This window comes from Canis aureus, chromosome 8 (genome assembly GCF_053574225.1).
Source record: "Canis aureus isolate CA01 chromosome 8, VMU_Caureus_v.1.0, whole genome shotgun sequence".
NCBI classification, from domain to species: domain Eukaryota; kingdom Metazoa; phylum Chordata; class Mammalia; order Carnivora; family Canidae; genus Canis; species Canis aureus.
Genome location: NC_135618.1, coordinates 18,114,507 through 18,127,031, shown reverse-complemented (window position 1 = coordinate 18,127,031; position 12,525 = coordinate 18,114,507). Strand labels below are relative to the sequence as shown.

Genomic DNA, 12,525 nt, shown 5'->3' with positions numbered 1-12,525 from the left:
TTTCTGTTTATTTATGTTTTACTTTACCAAAATCTATCTTTATTTTAAAGTCCACAGATCATTAGAGTACCTATCCGAAACTTAATTTAATGAATGATGGCTGTAATTTGCTGAACTTGCCTATTTTCAATTAGGCAAACAAATGCCTAACTAGTAGTACCATTCACCATGATTGTGTGTCAAAGAATTATCTTCATATTTGTAAATGTCATTTTACCAGAGGAGAGACTACAGATTTTAGTGCTTTTAGTGAACTGGCATTTTCAGTAAACTTTTCTGAGCAGCAAGGAAAAAGAATTTTTTCAGAAATCTTAGCATTGGATATAAATGTTGGCGGTAAACACAATCAATAAATATCACACAATTTTTCAAATGGAAAGGATTTCACCCTTATTAATTCCTTTCCTAAAGACATACAAATATCCCAACTGGATATTGAGTCTCAATCCTATAATCTCCCAAGCTTATAGCTGGACATAATGTGGCGTGTCAGGTCATACACAAAAGGGGGTGAGATGAGAGGCAAGAAAGCAAAAATAATAAGTATTGATCCCATCAGCACATCTCTCAGACTCGCTTCCAGCATCATGTCATTTATGAGTCTCGGGTCTTCTTTGGCACTGTGGGTTACTTGGGCTGCTACAATGGTTATTAATAGTAAGAGTGTCCTCACTGGTGGATGTGGTTTTGACTGGGATCAAGTTAAACTGTTTTCAGTCTGAACTGCATTTAACAGTTTGTTGATCATTTTCTTCGTGATGTTTTTTGGCCACATGCCAGTTGATTTGTACATTTCTTTAGTGTCAGGATAGTGGCAATAAATTGGCAGCCAGTATCACAAAACAATATAATGTAGTGATCAGTGTCACACTTCTCAGGCTCCTCTAATATTGAATTCTTAGGTTCATTCACTTTTCCAGCCAGGCAGTAATGGGATATAACATTATAAATAATTAATTAGTTTGTTTTGCTGGGCTCCTTAAAGAGCTTCAGACCTGTGTAGTAGGCCACCAAGGCATGGGAAGATACTACAGATGCCATTTTCCAGTTTCTGTCCATGCTCCTCCAAGAGTTGTGGCTTTATACAGGCAAGGCTTCCAATGACTCATCTGAAGGCATGACTTCCAAATAAACACTCTGGAGTTCATTGCTGCAGAGGCCAAGAACAAGCTAGAGTCCAGCTGGGTCCTCCTCAAGTTATCAGGGGTTGAAGAGCACCCAGTTCCCAAATCATTTCATGACTTTTCCTGATCCATTGACTGGTATATTTTTAATATTTAAGGATTTACTTCTCTTGAATTTATTTGATATGTAATGAGATTATTTCATTTATTTACAGAAAGACAGTACACTGGATGCTGCTGAAGAAATCATTAAGGCATGGACTACACAGAAGTGTTAATAAAAGTCGAGTTTCTATTAGATGACCTAATATGGAATTGTTATTTAGTGCTGCCATCTGCTGGATATGGAAAAACAAATATTTCAGTACAAATGAAGAGTGAACAATTTCAAAATGTTGAACCCACTGGGGTTTTTTCATTTTGTTGTTTTTCAGTTGAAATGGTTGAAAACACCTTCCACTACCATTTTACATCAGGCAATGTAGGATTGTGGATAATAATTATGAGGTGCTGGTTGATGCTTAACCTCTCAGGGCTTCAGTTCCCTCATCATAAAAGGGGAATAAAATATAGCACCCACTTTATGACACCTGGCTGGCTCAGTGGGTAGAGCATATGCAATTCTTGATCTTGGAGTCATGAATTAGAGCCCCATGCTGGACATGGAATCTACTTGAAGTGAAAAAAAATAAAATTAAATTAAAAAAAAGCACCTACTTTAGATGAAGTTTGTGAGGATAAAATGGATTGATATATGTAAAGCTTCAATAAACACTCAACTTGTTAGCCAGTTCCATTTCTGCACTGTTGTGTAAAAACTCTTAGCCAGTTCCACTCCCTCAACTCCAGGTCCTTGCTTTGTCTATCCACAAGTCTAACCCTCCCCTTTGTTTACCAATGGCTTTGAACTTTGCTCACAATTTTGCTTCTCTTTCCCAAATACTGCCATCATCCAGGGTGACTTCAAGGTACACATGGATTACCTAGGCTTTTGGTACTTTGACCTCACCTTTGGCAATGTTCACCTCCACTCCTCTCTCCACTTCAGCCACCCACCTCCTTGGGTACACCCTGAACCTTTCATCATTTAAGGCTGTGCCACCTATGAGATAATAAATTAGTCATCTCAGACTGTACCCACTTATCCCTGTAGTATTCTCTGTGTGTGTCCCATTTGTTCTCAAAATATCACTTCATCAAACTCACTATAATTTCAAATCCACTCTTTCTCAAAAAATGGTCTATGGCCCTCTTAGAGCAGAATCATAATCAATCTGTGAGAAGAGATACTGGTCCTCACCCTAGACTTGCTGAAAATAATTTCAGGATCTGGTCCTTCCAAGGTGATTGTTTTACCCACTGAATTTTGATAATCACTGCTCTAGTCCTTGGAACCCTCTATTTTATTCCTACTGGCCCACTTATATTTTCCTTGCCCAGCTTAGATTGCATCATCTATCACTTCAGCCAAGATACTTTTGCTGCCTTGAATAACTTGCCCATTGTTCTATCTCACCCAGCTGGTCAAGAAAAACCCAAAACTCCACCCTGGAATTGAAACTCCATGCTTGCACGGGGCTGCTGAACACTGCTGTCACAAAATGCACAATTGTGCAGCTACCAACAACCATGAATGCACATTATGGACCTTAACTAGATTTAATCCTTCCATGATACCGTAATGAGATTTCTCTACATTTTACCACAGCAGGAATTCCTAATACTCTCCTGTTCTCCACCATAAAAATATCCAACCTCCTTTCTCTTAACACCTTAAAGCCCACCACTACCAGCACAATTAAATCATAGCTAATGACCTCATCTCCCACTTCTGTGAAAAACAAAATGTAAAAACAGATATTACCAGACAGCCCTACCAAATGAGAACCTACCAAAATGCCTATGACCTAGCTGCACCAGCATTCATCCTTAATTCATCTCATCCACGGGGATTCGGGCAGAATGTGGAGGATTGGTAGGAAGGCAGAACCAGGACCTCAAGAGCTAACTACTGCATAGCAGTATAAATCCCATATATAATTTTTAGCCTGTCCACTCTTGCTGGGGATTTGATACAGTTTTTATCAGGGTTTAAGTCTGCTCTTCACAGTCATGGACTTGTCCGGTGCTAATCCTCCCACCATTTCTCACAATCTCATTTGGTTCAGTCTGTTCCCCTGTATCTTCAGCCTCTACTGGCTCCCTTCCTCAGCAGTGAGACACGTCCAAATTTTTCTAATATTAGAAGATCTTTGGTGTGTCTGGGTGACCTAGTAGTTTAAGCATCTACCTTCAGCTGAGGTCATGATCTCAGAGTCCTGGGATCGAGCCCCTACATTGGGCTCCTTGCTCACTGGGGAGCCTGCTTCTCCCTCTCCCTCTGCCTGCTACTACCCCTGCTTGTGCCCTCTCTGTCAAATAAATTAATAATATAAAAAATTTTTTTTAAATCCTTTCCCTGGGATCCCTGGGTGGCGCAGCGGTTTGGCGCCTGCCTTTGGCCCAGGGTGGGATCCTGGAGACCCGGGATCGAGTCCCACGTCCGGCTCCCGGTGCATGGAGCCTGCTTCTCCCTCTGCCTGTGTCTCTGCTTCTCTGTCTCTCTCTGTGTGACTATCATGAATAAATAAATAAAATCTTTAAAAAAAAAAATCCTTTCCCTAATGCTATCTACTACTCTATTATCTCTTCCTCTTCAGGGCAAAATTTCTTCCTTCTTTCCTCCTTCCTCCCTCCCCTCTTCCTTCCTTTAACAAATATTCATTGAACTCCTACAATGTACCAGACACTAATGTATGCACTTAGGATATATCAGTGAACACAAAGATCCCTGCCTTCCAAGGCTTTCCTTCTGACCAGGGGAGGGAGACTAAATCATAAACATAATGAAATATTTTGAATGTTTTCTTAGTTTGTTAAATTTTTTATTTTAACTCCAATATAGTTAACATACAATGTTATTAGTTTCAGGTGTACAATATAGCAATTCAACAGTTTTATACATTACTCAGTGCTCATCAGGATGAGTACTCTTAATCCCCTTTACCTATTTCACCCATCCTCCACCCATCTCTCTGGTAACCATCCATTTGTTCTCTATTGTTGAGAGTGTTTCTTGGTTTGTTTCTCTTTTTTCCCTGTCTTGTTTTGTTTCTTAAATTCCACATATGAGTAAAATCATATGATATTTGTCTTTTTCTGACATTTCACTCAGCATTGTACTCTCTTGTTCATCCATGTCATTGCAGATGACAAGATTTCATTATTTTTTATAGCTGAGTAATATTCTATCTTCTTTATTCAATCATCTATAATGGATACTTAGGCTGCTTCCCTAGTTTGGCTATTATAAATAATGCTGCTGTAAACATATCCAATAAACATATATCCTTTCAGATTAGTGTTTTTGTATTCTTTGAGTAAATACCCAGTAGTGTGATTACTGGAGCATAGAGTAGTTCTACTTTTAATTTTTTGAGGAAACTCTATACTATTTTCTACAGTGACTGCATCAGTTTGCATTTCCATCAACAGTGCACAAAGGTTACTTTTTCCCCACATCCTCACCAACACTTGTGTTTTTTGTGTTAGCCATTCTGACAGGCAATATCTCATTGTGGTTTTGATTTGCATTTCCCTGATGATAAGTGCTATTGAGCATCTTTTCATGTGTCTGTTGGCCATCTGAATGTATTCTTTGGAGAAATGTCTGTTCATGTCTTTTGCTTATTTTTAATTAGATTATTTGGTTTTTGGGTGTTGAGTTGTAGCAGTTCTTTATATATTTTGGTTGCTAACCTTTTGTCAGATATGTCATTTGCAAATATCTTCTCCCATTTAGTAGGATGACTTTTAGTTTGGTGATTGTTTCCTTCGCTGTGCAAAAGCCTTTTCTTTTGATGTAGTCCCAGTACTTTATTTTTGCTATTTCCTTTGTCTCAGGAGACCTATCTAGAAAAATGTTGCTATGGGCCATATCCAAGAAATTACTGCCTGTGCTCTCTTCTAGAGTTTTTATGGTTTCAGGTATCATATTTAGGCCTTTAATCCATTTTGAGCTTATTTTTATGTATAGTGTAAGAAAATGGTCCAGTTTCATTCTTTTGCATATCAGTTTTCCCAACTCCATAGACGTTCTTTTTCCCATTGCGTATTCTTGCCTCTCTTGTTGAAGATTAATTGACCATAATATCATGGATTTGTTTCTGGGCTTTCTATCCTGTTCCATAAATCTGTGTGTCTGTCTTTATGCCAGGACCATATAGTTTTGATTATTATAGATCTGTAATATAACTTGAAATATGAAATTATGATACTTCCAATCTGTTTTCCTTTTTCAAGATTATTTTGGCTATTTGGAGTCTTTTGTAGTTCCATACAAATTTTAGGATTATTTATTCTAGTATTGTGAAAAATGTTCTTGGTGCTTTGATAGGGATTGCGTTAAATCTATAGATTCCTTTAGGCAGTATGGACATTTTAATGATATTTGTTCTTCCAATTCATGAGCATGGGTATCTCTCCATTTGTGTTGTCTTCAATTTCTTTCATCAATGTTTTGTAGTTTTCAGAGTACAGGTCTTTCTCCTCATTGTTTGATTTTATTCCTAGATTTTTTATCCTTTTTGATTCAATTGCAAATGGGGTTGCTTTCCTAATTTCTCTTCCTGTTGCTTCATTAGTAATGTATAGAAATGCAACAGATTTCTGTATGTTGATTTTGTGTCCTGCAATCTTACCAAATGCTAAACTTATATATGGAAATTGTATGAAGAAAAGAAGTAGAGCAGGACAGAGGAAAATTAAAGTGTTAGGGAAGCAATTTGGAATGTTAAGCACTTGGTCAGGTAGGTCTCAAGGAGAGGACATGGAGACAGACTTAGAAGAGAGGAGGGAGGGAGCCTCATGGAGAACTTGGGGAGGAACATTGTAGCCAGAAGGAATAGTAATGCAAAGACTGTCACACGAAGGTGTACTTAGCATGTTTGATGAGTACCAAGAGTCTGTTGTGGCTGGATGTAATAATCAAGGTACAAACTAGCAAGCATGAGGTCAGAGAAGTAACACAGTATAAGGATAGTGTTAGGATAACAGTTTTTTTTTTTAAGATTTTATTTATTTATTCATGAGAGACACAGAGAGAAGGCAGAGACATAGGCAGGGGGAGAAATAGGCTCCTCCCAGGAGGAGTATACACACACACACACACACACACACACACACACACACACACTGGCTCTATTTTTCCGGAGAATTCTGACTGATACAGGTGGATCAGCAAAAATATGATAAGTTGTCTATAAATTCCCAAAGTTTAGTGAGAAGTCATTCAGTGACATCATGCCATATGATAGTAAGAGATATGGACTTTATAGAGTAAGCAGTGATGAATTTAAGCAGATTTTTATGGAAGAAAGGAAGTATGGAAAAAAGTATGGGTTGGTTAACCGAAGGCCAGTTATATATCCTCCTTCTCCTCTGACCACCTGTACATGGAGGCTAAAAAGCCAAACTTCCAATTTCTCAGCTTCCCTTACAACTAATCAAAAGTGCCTGAAAAGAGCTTCCCTTCATGGAAAAACATAAAGGGCAAAGTCATCCTGAGACTTTTTGTCTTCTTTGTCCTCTTCACCCTTCTACTTTCTTCCTGCCTGGAAAGTCAAAGTAAAGTCTGGAGGCACTGCAGCCATACTGCATTCATGCAGCAACTGGCATGAGATTCAAGGACCACATGATAAGGATAGAAGAGCAGAAAGATAGGAAGAGACTGGGACCCTGGACTCAATTTGGAGCCACTGTACCTACTCCCAGACTTTGTACTGAATGAAACAAAATAAACCTCTAAGCCACTATATTAAGGTTTTCTATTATTTACAGATGAATGTATTCCTACTTGATGTAGAGAATATAGCACAAAAATCACATTTTTCTTCTGGAAGATAAACTGATGAAAATTCCTTTAGGCAGAAAGAGATACTGATCAGAAAGCTCTTGCTCCTGCAGGAAAAGATGGTGAGAGCCTGAAGAATCCTTCAGTACCAGAGAAAGGCGAATAATCACAAATCTTTGTCAAATTTGTGAATTTTCCCCATCATTCTTATGATGAAAACAATTATATACTACATAATTACCAAATATTTAAATCAAAAATTATTCCCAAATAAAGCAAGAGTCTCCTTGGTCTCAGTTGGATAAACCCAAGGGTGAAACAAAACAAAACAAAAACCTCAACTATGTTCTTGAGACATGAGAATTGGATTTTATTGCTGCTCTGAGAATACATCTAATTACTCAATCATGCCAATTAAATAGGAAGTTCACCTGCTGACAAACAGCCATCCTGGGATATAACAGAATAAATTGTAGAAATAATTGAATTTTCTAATCAATATTAACTTCATCATATTACACAGCTGCTACTTTCCTTTACATTTGGATACAGCATTTTTTCCCTATAATATGTAAAACTTCATTTGTAGCAAAATCTCAGGGTTAAAAAGATGAATAATAATTTTGTCCTCTTGTCAATGAGAGTGGTTATACTGTCTGAAGCATTATTTTCACTCTTATCCTTCTCATTAGTTACCATTAAAAGTATAAACACCATATTTTAAGCTGAAACTATACAGCTGTATCTTGTAACACCACAACTCAATTTTGTGTGTGGGTTTCTGAGATGACTTATTATAACATCACTTTTATAATTATTCTTGGAGCACTCTGCCCCAATGAGGGGCTCAAACTCCTAACCCCAAGATCAAGAGTCGAACGCTCTACCAACTGAGCCAGCCAGGCACCTCCAGATTAGGTCCGTTGCACCAGAATCCCTTCTGCCTAGAATATTTTCCCCTGATGTCCACCTAGCTACCTCAAATCTTTACTCAAATGTCACTTCAGGAGAACTTAGCTGACCATATTTAAAATTGTAAGCCCTGCCCCTCCCATCCCCTTTCCCTGACTTATTTTTCTCCTTAGCACTTAGCATCATGGAACTTACACTATGTTTCTCTTATTTAATTTATCATCTATGTCCTCCCATAATATACCTTCCATGAGGCCAGGGATTTTTTTTAATGTTCTGTTCACTGCGATATCTTCAGCACCTAAAGCAGAGCCTGGCATATGGTAGGCACTCAACAAAAATTTGAATTTCTGCAAATGGAATCTGACCTTCAGAACACATTGGTTCTTTGTTGTTGTTTTGTCTTCAACCATTGGCTCTCTCTTTGACTCATGTCTTTCACTTATGAATGATTTCTTGAAGTAACAAAGATTGTTTCTAAAACTGCAGATATGACTGGCATGTCTCAGAGTCTTCTTGGTTTCTGAATCATTTGTGTTGAGGGATCCAGCTAATCAGTAATGGACTTGGTCTAATCTCTGGAAGCCCAATCCCAAAATACAGAACCCAAAGTTGCAATTGGCTTCTGGCCCCAAGATAATTAGTGGTCTGCAAACATTTTTAAGCCACGTGGTGCATATATACACATGCAAATACACACACATGCACACACATAAGCTTGAAATTACATACTATCTCCCTTTTGCCTGGCAAATAAATATTTCTCTTTTTTAAAGATTATTTATTTATTTGACAGAGAGAGAGAGAGAAAGCACAAGTAGGGGAGCAGCAGGCAGAGGGAGAGGGAGAAGCAGCTTCTCCAGTGAGCAAGAAGCCCAATGCAGGGCTCAATCACAGAACCCCAGGATGGTGACCTGAGCTGAAGGCAGATTCTTAACTGACTGAGCCTCCCAGTGCCCTGCAAATAAATATTTCTAATCAAGGTTTGCTTTTCTGTCTAGAATGATACTGAAAGGTTATCTCTGCCCCTACTCTCCAAACATGGGAAAATAAACACTTAAATCAGTGCAATATTTCTAGAAGGCAATTTCACAATACCTAGCAAAACATTTCAAGCGTGCCTTTCAGAGCCGTGATTCTACCACTAGGTATCGATGCTCTTTTTTTCCCATTAACGTTTTTAAATTTAAATTCAAGTTGGGTAACATATAGTGTAGTTTTGGTTTCTGGAATAGAATTTAGTGATTCATCACTTACATATAACATCCACGTTCATCCTAACAAGTGCCCTCCTTAATACCCACACCCATTTAGCCCCTCCCCCCCATCTCATCCCCAGCTCCCCCACCAGAAACCCTCAGTTTGTTCTCCCAACTATGGAGTCTCTTATGGCTTGCCTCCCTCTCTGTTTTTATCTTATTTTTAAAAAGTATTTTATTTGGGGCACCTGGGTGGCTCAGTGGTTGAGCATCTGCCTTCAGCTCAGGTCATGATCCAGGGCTCCTGGGATCGAGTCCTATATCAGGCTCCTTGTGGAGTGCCTGCTTTTCCCTCTTCCTATGTCTCTGCCTCTCTGTGTGTGTGTCTCTCATGAATAAATAAATAAAATCTTTTTTAAAAGATTTTATTTATTTATTTATTTATTTATTTATTTATTTATTTATTTATTTATTTAGAGAGAGATGGATGGGGGGAAAGGGAGAAATAGACTTCCTATTGAGTGGGGAGCCCAATGAGTCTCAATCCCAGGACACTGAGATCATGGCCTGAGCTAAAGGCAGGTGCTTAACCAACTGAGCCACCCAAGCACTCCTGTTTTTATCTTATTTTTCCTTCCCTCTCCTTATGTTCATCTGTTTTGTTTCTTAAGTCCCACATGAGTAAAATCTTATGATATTTGTGTTTCTCTGACTGACTTGTTTCACTTAGCATCATACTTTCTAGTTCCATCCACGTTGCTGCAAATGGTAAGATTTTCTTCTTTTTGAAGGCTGAGTAATATTCCAGTGTGTGTGTGTGTGTGTGTGTGTGTGTGTGTGTCTGTGTACAAACACCTTCTTTATCCATTCATCTGTCAATGGACATCTGGACTCCTTTCTAGTTTGGCTATTGTGGACATTGCTGCTATAAACATTGGGGTGCATGGACCCCTTTGACTCCTTTGGATAAATACTAAGTAGTGCAATTGCTGGGTCACAGGCTGGTTCTATTTTTAACTTTTTAAGGAACTTCCATACTGCTTTTTACAGTGGTTGTACCAGTCTGCACTCCTACCAGCAGTGCAAAAGAGTTCCCCTTTCTCCACATCCTTGCCAACATCTGTTGTTTACTGAGTTGCTAATTTTAGTCATTCTGACAGGTGTGAGGTGATATTTCACTGTGGCTTTGATTTGTACTTCCGGATAATAAGTGATATTGAGCATTTTTTCTTTGTCCGTTGGCCATTTGGGGAAATGTCTGTTCATGTCCTCTGCCCACTTCTTGACTGGATTATTTATTTTTTAGGTGTTGATTTTGATGAGTTCTTTATAGATTCTTAATGCTAACCCTTTATCCAATATGTCATTTGCAAATATCTTGTCCTATCTGTTGGTTTCCTTTTAGTTTTATTGTTTTTTTTTTTCATTGTACAGAAGCTTTTAATCTTGATGAAGTCCCAATAGTTCATTTTTGCTTTTGTTACCCTTGCCTCCAGCGATGTGTCTAGTAAGAAGTTGCTACAGCTGGGATGCCTGGGTGGCTCAGTGTTTGAGCATCTGCCTTTGACTCAGGTTGTGGTCCCGGCGTCCTGGTATCAAGTCTGGTATCAGGCTCCTTGTGGGGAGCCTGCTTCTCCCTCCGCCTATGTCTCTCTGCCTCTCTCTGTGTGGGTCTCTCATGAATAAATAAATAAAAGTTAAAAAAAAAAAAAAGAAGTTGCTGCAGCCAAGGCCAAAGAGGTTGCTGCCTATGTTCTCCTCTAGGATTTTGATGGTTTCCTGCCTTCATTTAGGTCTTTTATCCATTTTGACTTTTATTTTGTGTATGGTATAAGAAAGCTGTTCTTTTTCACCATACTTTGGCTATTCAAGGTCTTTTCTGGTTCTATACAAACTTCAGGATTGTTTGTTCCAGCTCTGTGAAAAATGATGGTACTATTTTGATTAGGATTGCATTGAATGTGTAGATTGCTTTGGGTAGTATAAACATCTCAACAATATTTGGTCTTCTAATCTATGTGCATGGAATGTTTTTCCATTTTTTTATGTCTTCTTCAATTTCATAAGTGTTCTATAGTTTTCTATAGAACTATAGTTCTATAGTTTTCAGTGTAAAGCTCTTTCTTTTATTTTTTATTTTTATCATTTTTTACTTTTTTAATATTTTATTTATTCATGATAGAGAGAGAGAGAGAGACAGGCAGAGGGAGAAGCAGGCTCCATGCAGGGAGCCCGATGTGGGACTCGATTCCGGGACCCCAGGACCACGACCCTGGCCAAAGGCACTAAACCACTGAGCCACCCAGGGATCCCCAAGCTCTTTCTTTTTTAAAGATTTTTAAAAATTTATTTTTTCATGAAAAACACAGAAAGAGAGAGGCAGAGACATAGGCAGAGGGAGAAGCAGGCTCCTCGCAGGGAACCCGATGTGGGACTCGATCCCCAGACCTCGGATCACATCCAGAGCTGAAGGCAGATGCCCAACTGCTGAGCCACCCAGGCATCCCTAGTGTACAGATCTTTCACCTTTGGTTAGGTTTATTCCTAGGTATCTTATGGTTTTAGGTGTAATTGTAAATGGGATGAATTCCTTAATTTCTCCTTCTGCTTTATTATTGGTGTATAGAAATAAAACAGATTTCTGTATGTTGATTTTATATATTGCAACTTTTCTGAATTCATTTATCAGTTCTAGTAATTTTTTGGTGGAGTCTTTTGGGTTTTCTACATCATGTTGTGTGCAAAGAGTGAAAGTTTGATTTCCTCCTTGCGGATTTGGATGACTTTTATTTCTTTTTGTCTGATTGCTATGGCTAGGACTTCCAGTGTTATGTTGAACAACAGTGTTATGAGCGGACATCCTTTCATGTCCGTGATCTTAGGGAAAAAGCTCTCAGTTTTTCCCCATTGAGACTGAGTCTTTTGTATATGGCCTTTATGATGTTGAGGTATGTTCCTCCTGTCCCCACTTTTTGAGGGTTTTTTTTTTTTAAGATTTTATTTATTTATGATAGATAGAGAAAGAGAGAGAGAGAGGCAGAGACACAGGCGGAGGGAGAAGCAGGCTCCATGCCAGGAGCCTGACACGGGACTCGATCCAGGGACTCCAGGATCGCACCCTGGGCCAAAGGCAGGTGCCAAACCGCTGAGCCACCCAGGAATCCCTTTTTGAGGGTTCTTAATCAAGAAAGGATGCTATATTTTCTCAAATGCTTTTTCTGCAACTATTGAGAGGATCATATGGTTCTTTTCTTTTATTAATGTGGTGTATCACATTAATTTGTGTATGGTGTCAGAAAGTTGTTTAGTTTCATTCTTCTGCGTGTTGCTATTTTGGGCTTTCTACATCATGTTGTGTGCAAAAAGTGAAAGTTTTGCAGATACTGAACCACCCCTGAAG

The 12,525-nt window shown here is 38.7% G+C and overlaps 1 protein-coding gene across 4 annotated transcripts in view; it reads left to right on the top strand.

The window, feature by feature from the left end:
• The window catches only part of KYAT3 (kynurenine aminotransferase 3), a 63,764-nt gene extending 61,850 nt beyond the window's left edge, over nt 1-1,914 (top strand). For all 4 annotated transcript variants that reach the window (XM_077905330.1, XM_077905331.1, XM_077905332.1 and 1 more), the window contains one exon: nt 1,340-1,914. In XM_077905330.1, the coding sequence (XP_077761456.1) occupies nt 1,340-1,402 (63 nt within the window). In that variant the 3' untranslated portion in view covers nt 1,403-1,914. The remainder of the gene's footprint in view (nt 1-1,339) is intronic.
• The last annotated feature ends 10,611 nt before the right edge of the window (nt 1,915-12,525 follow it).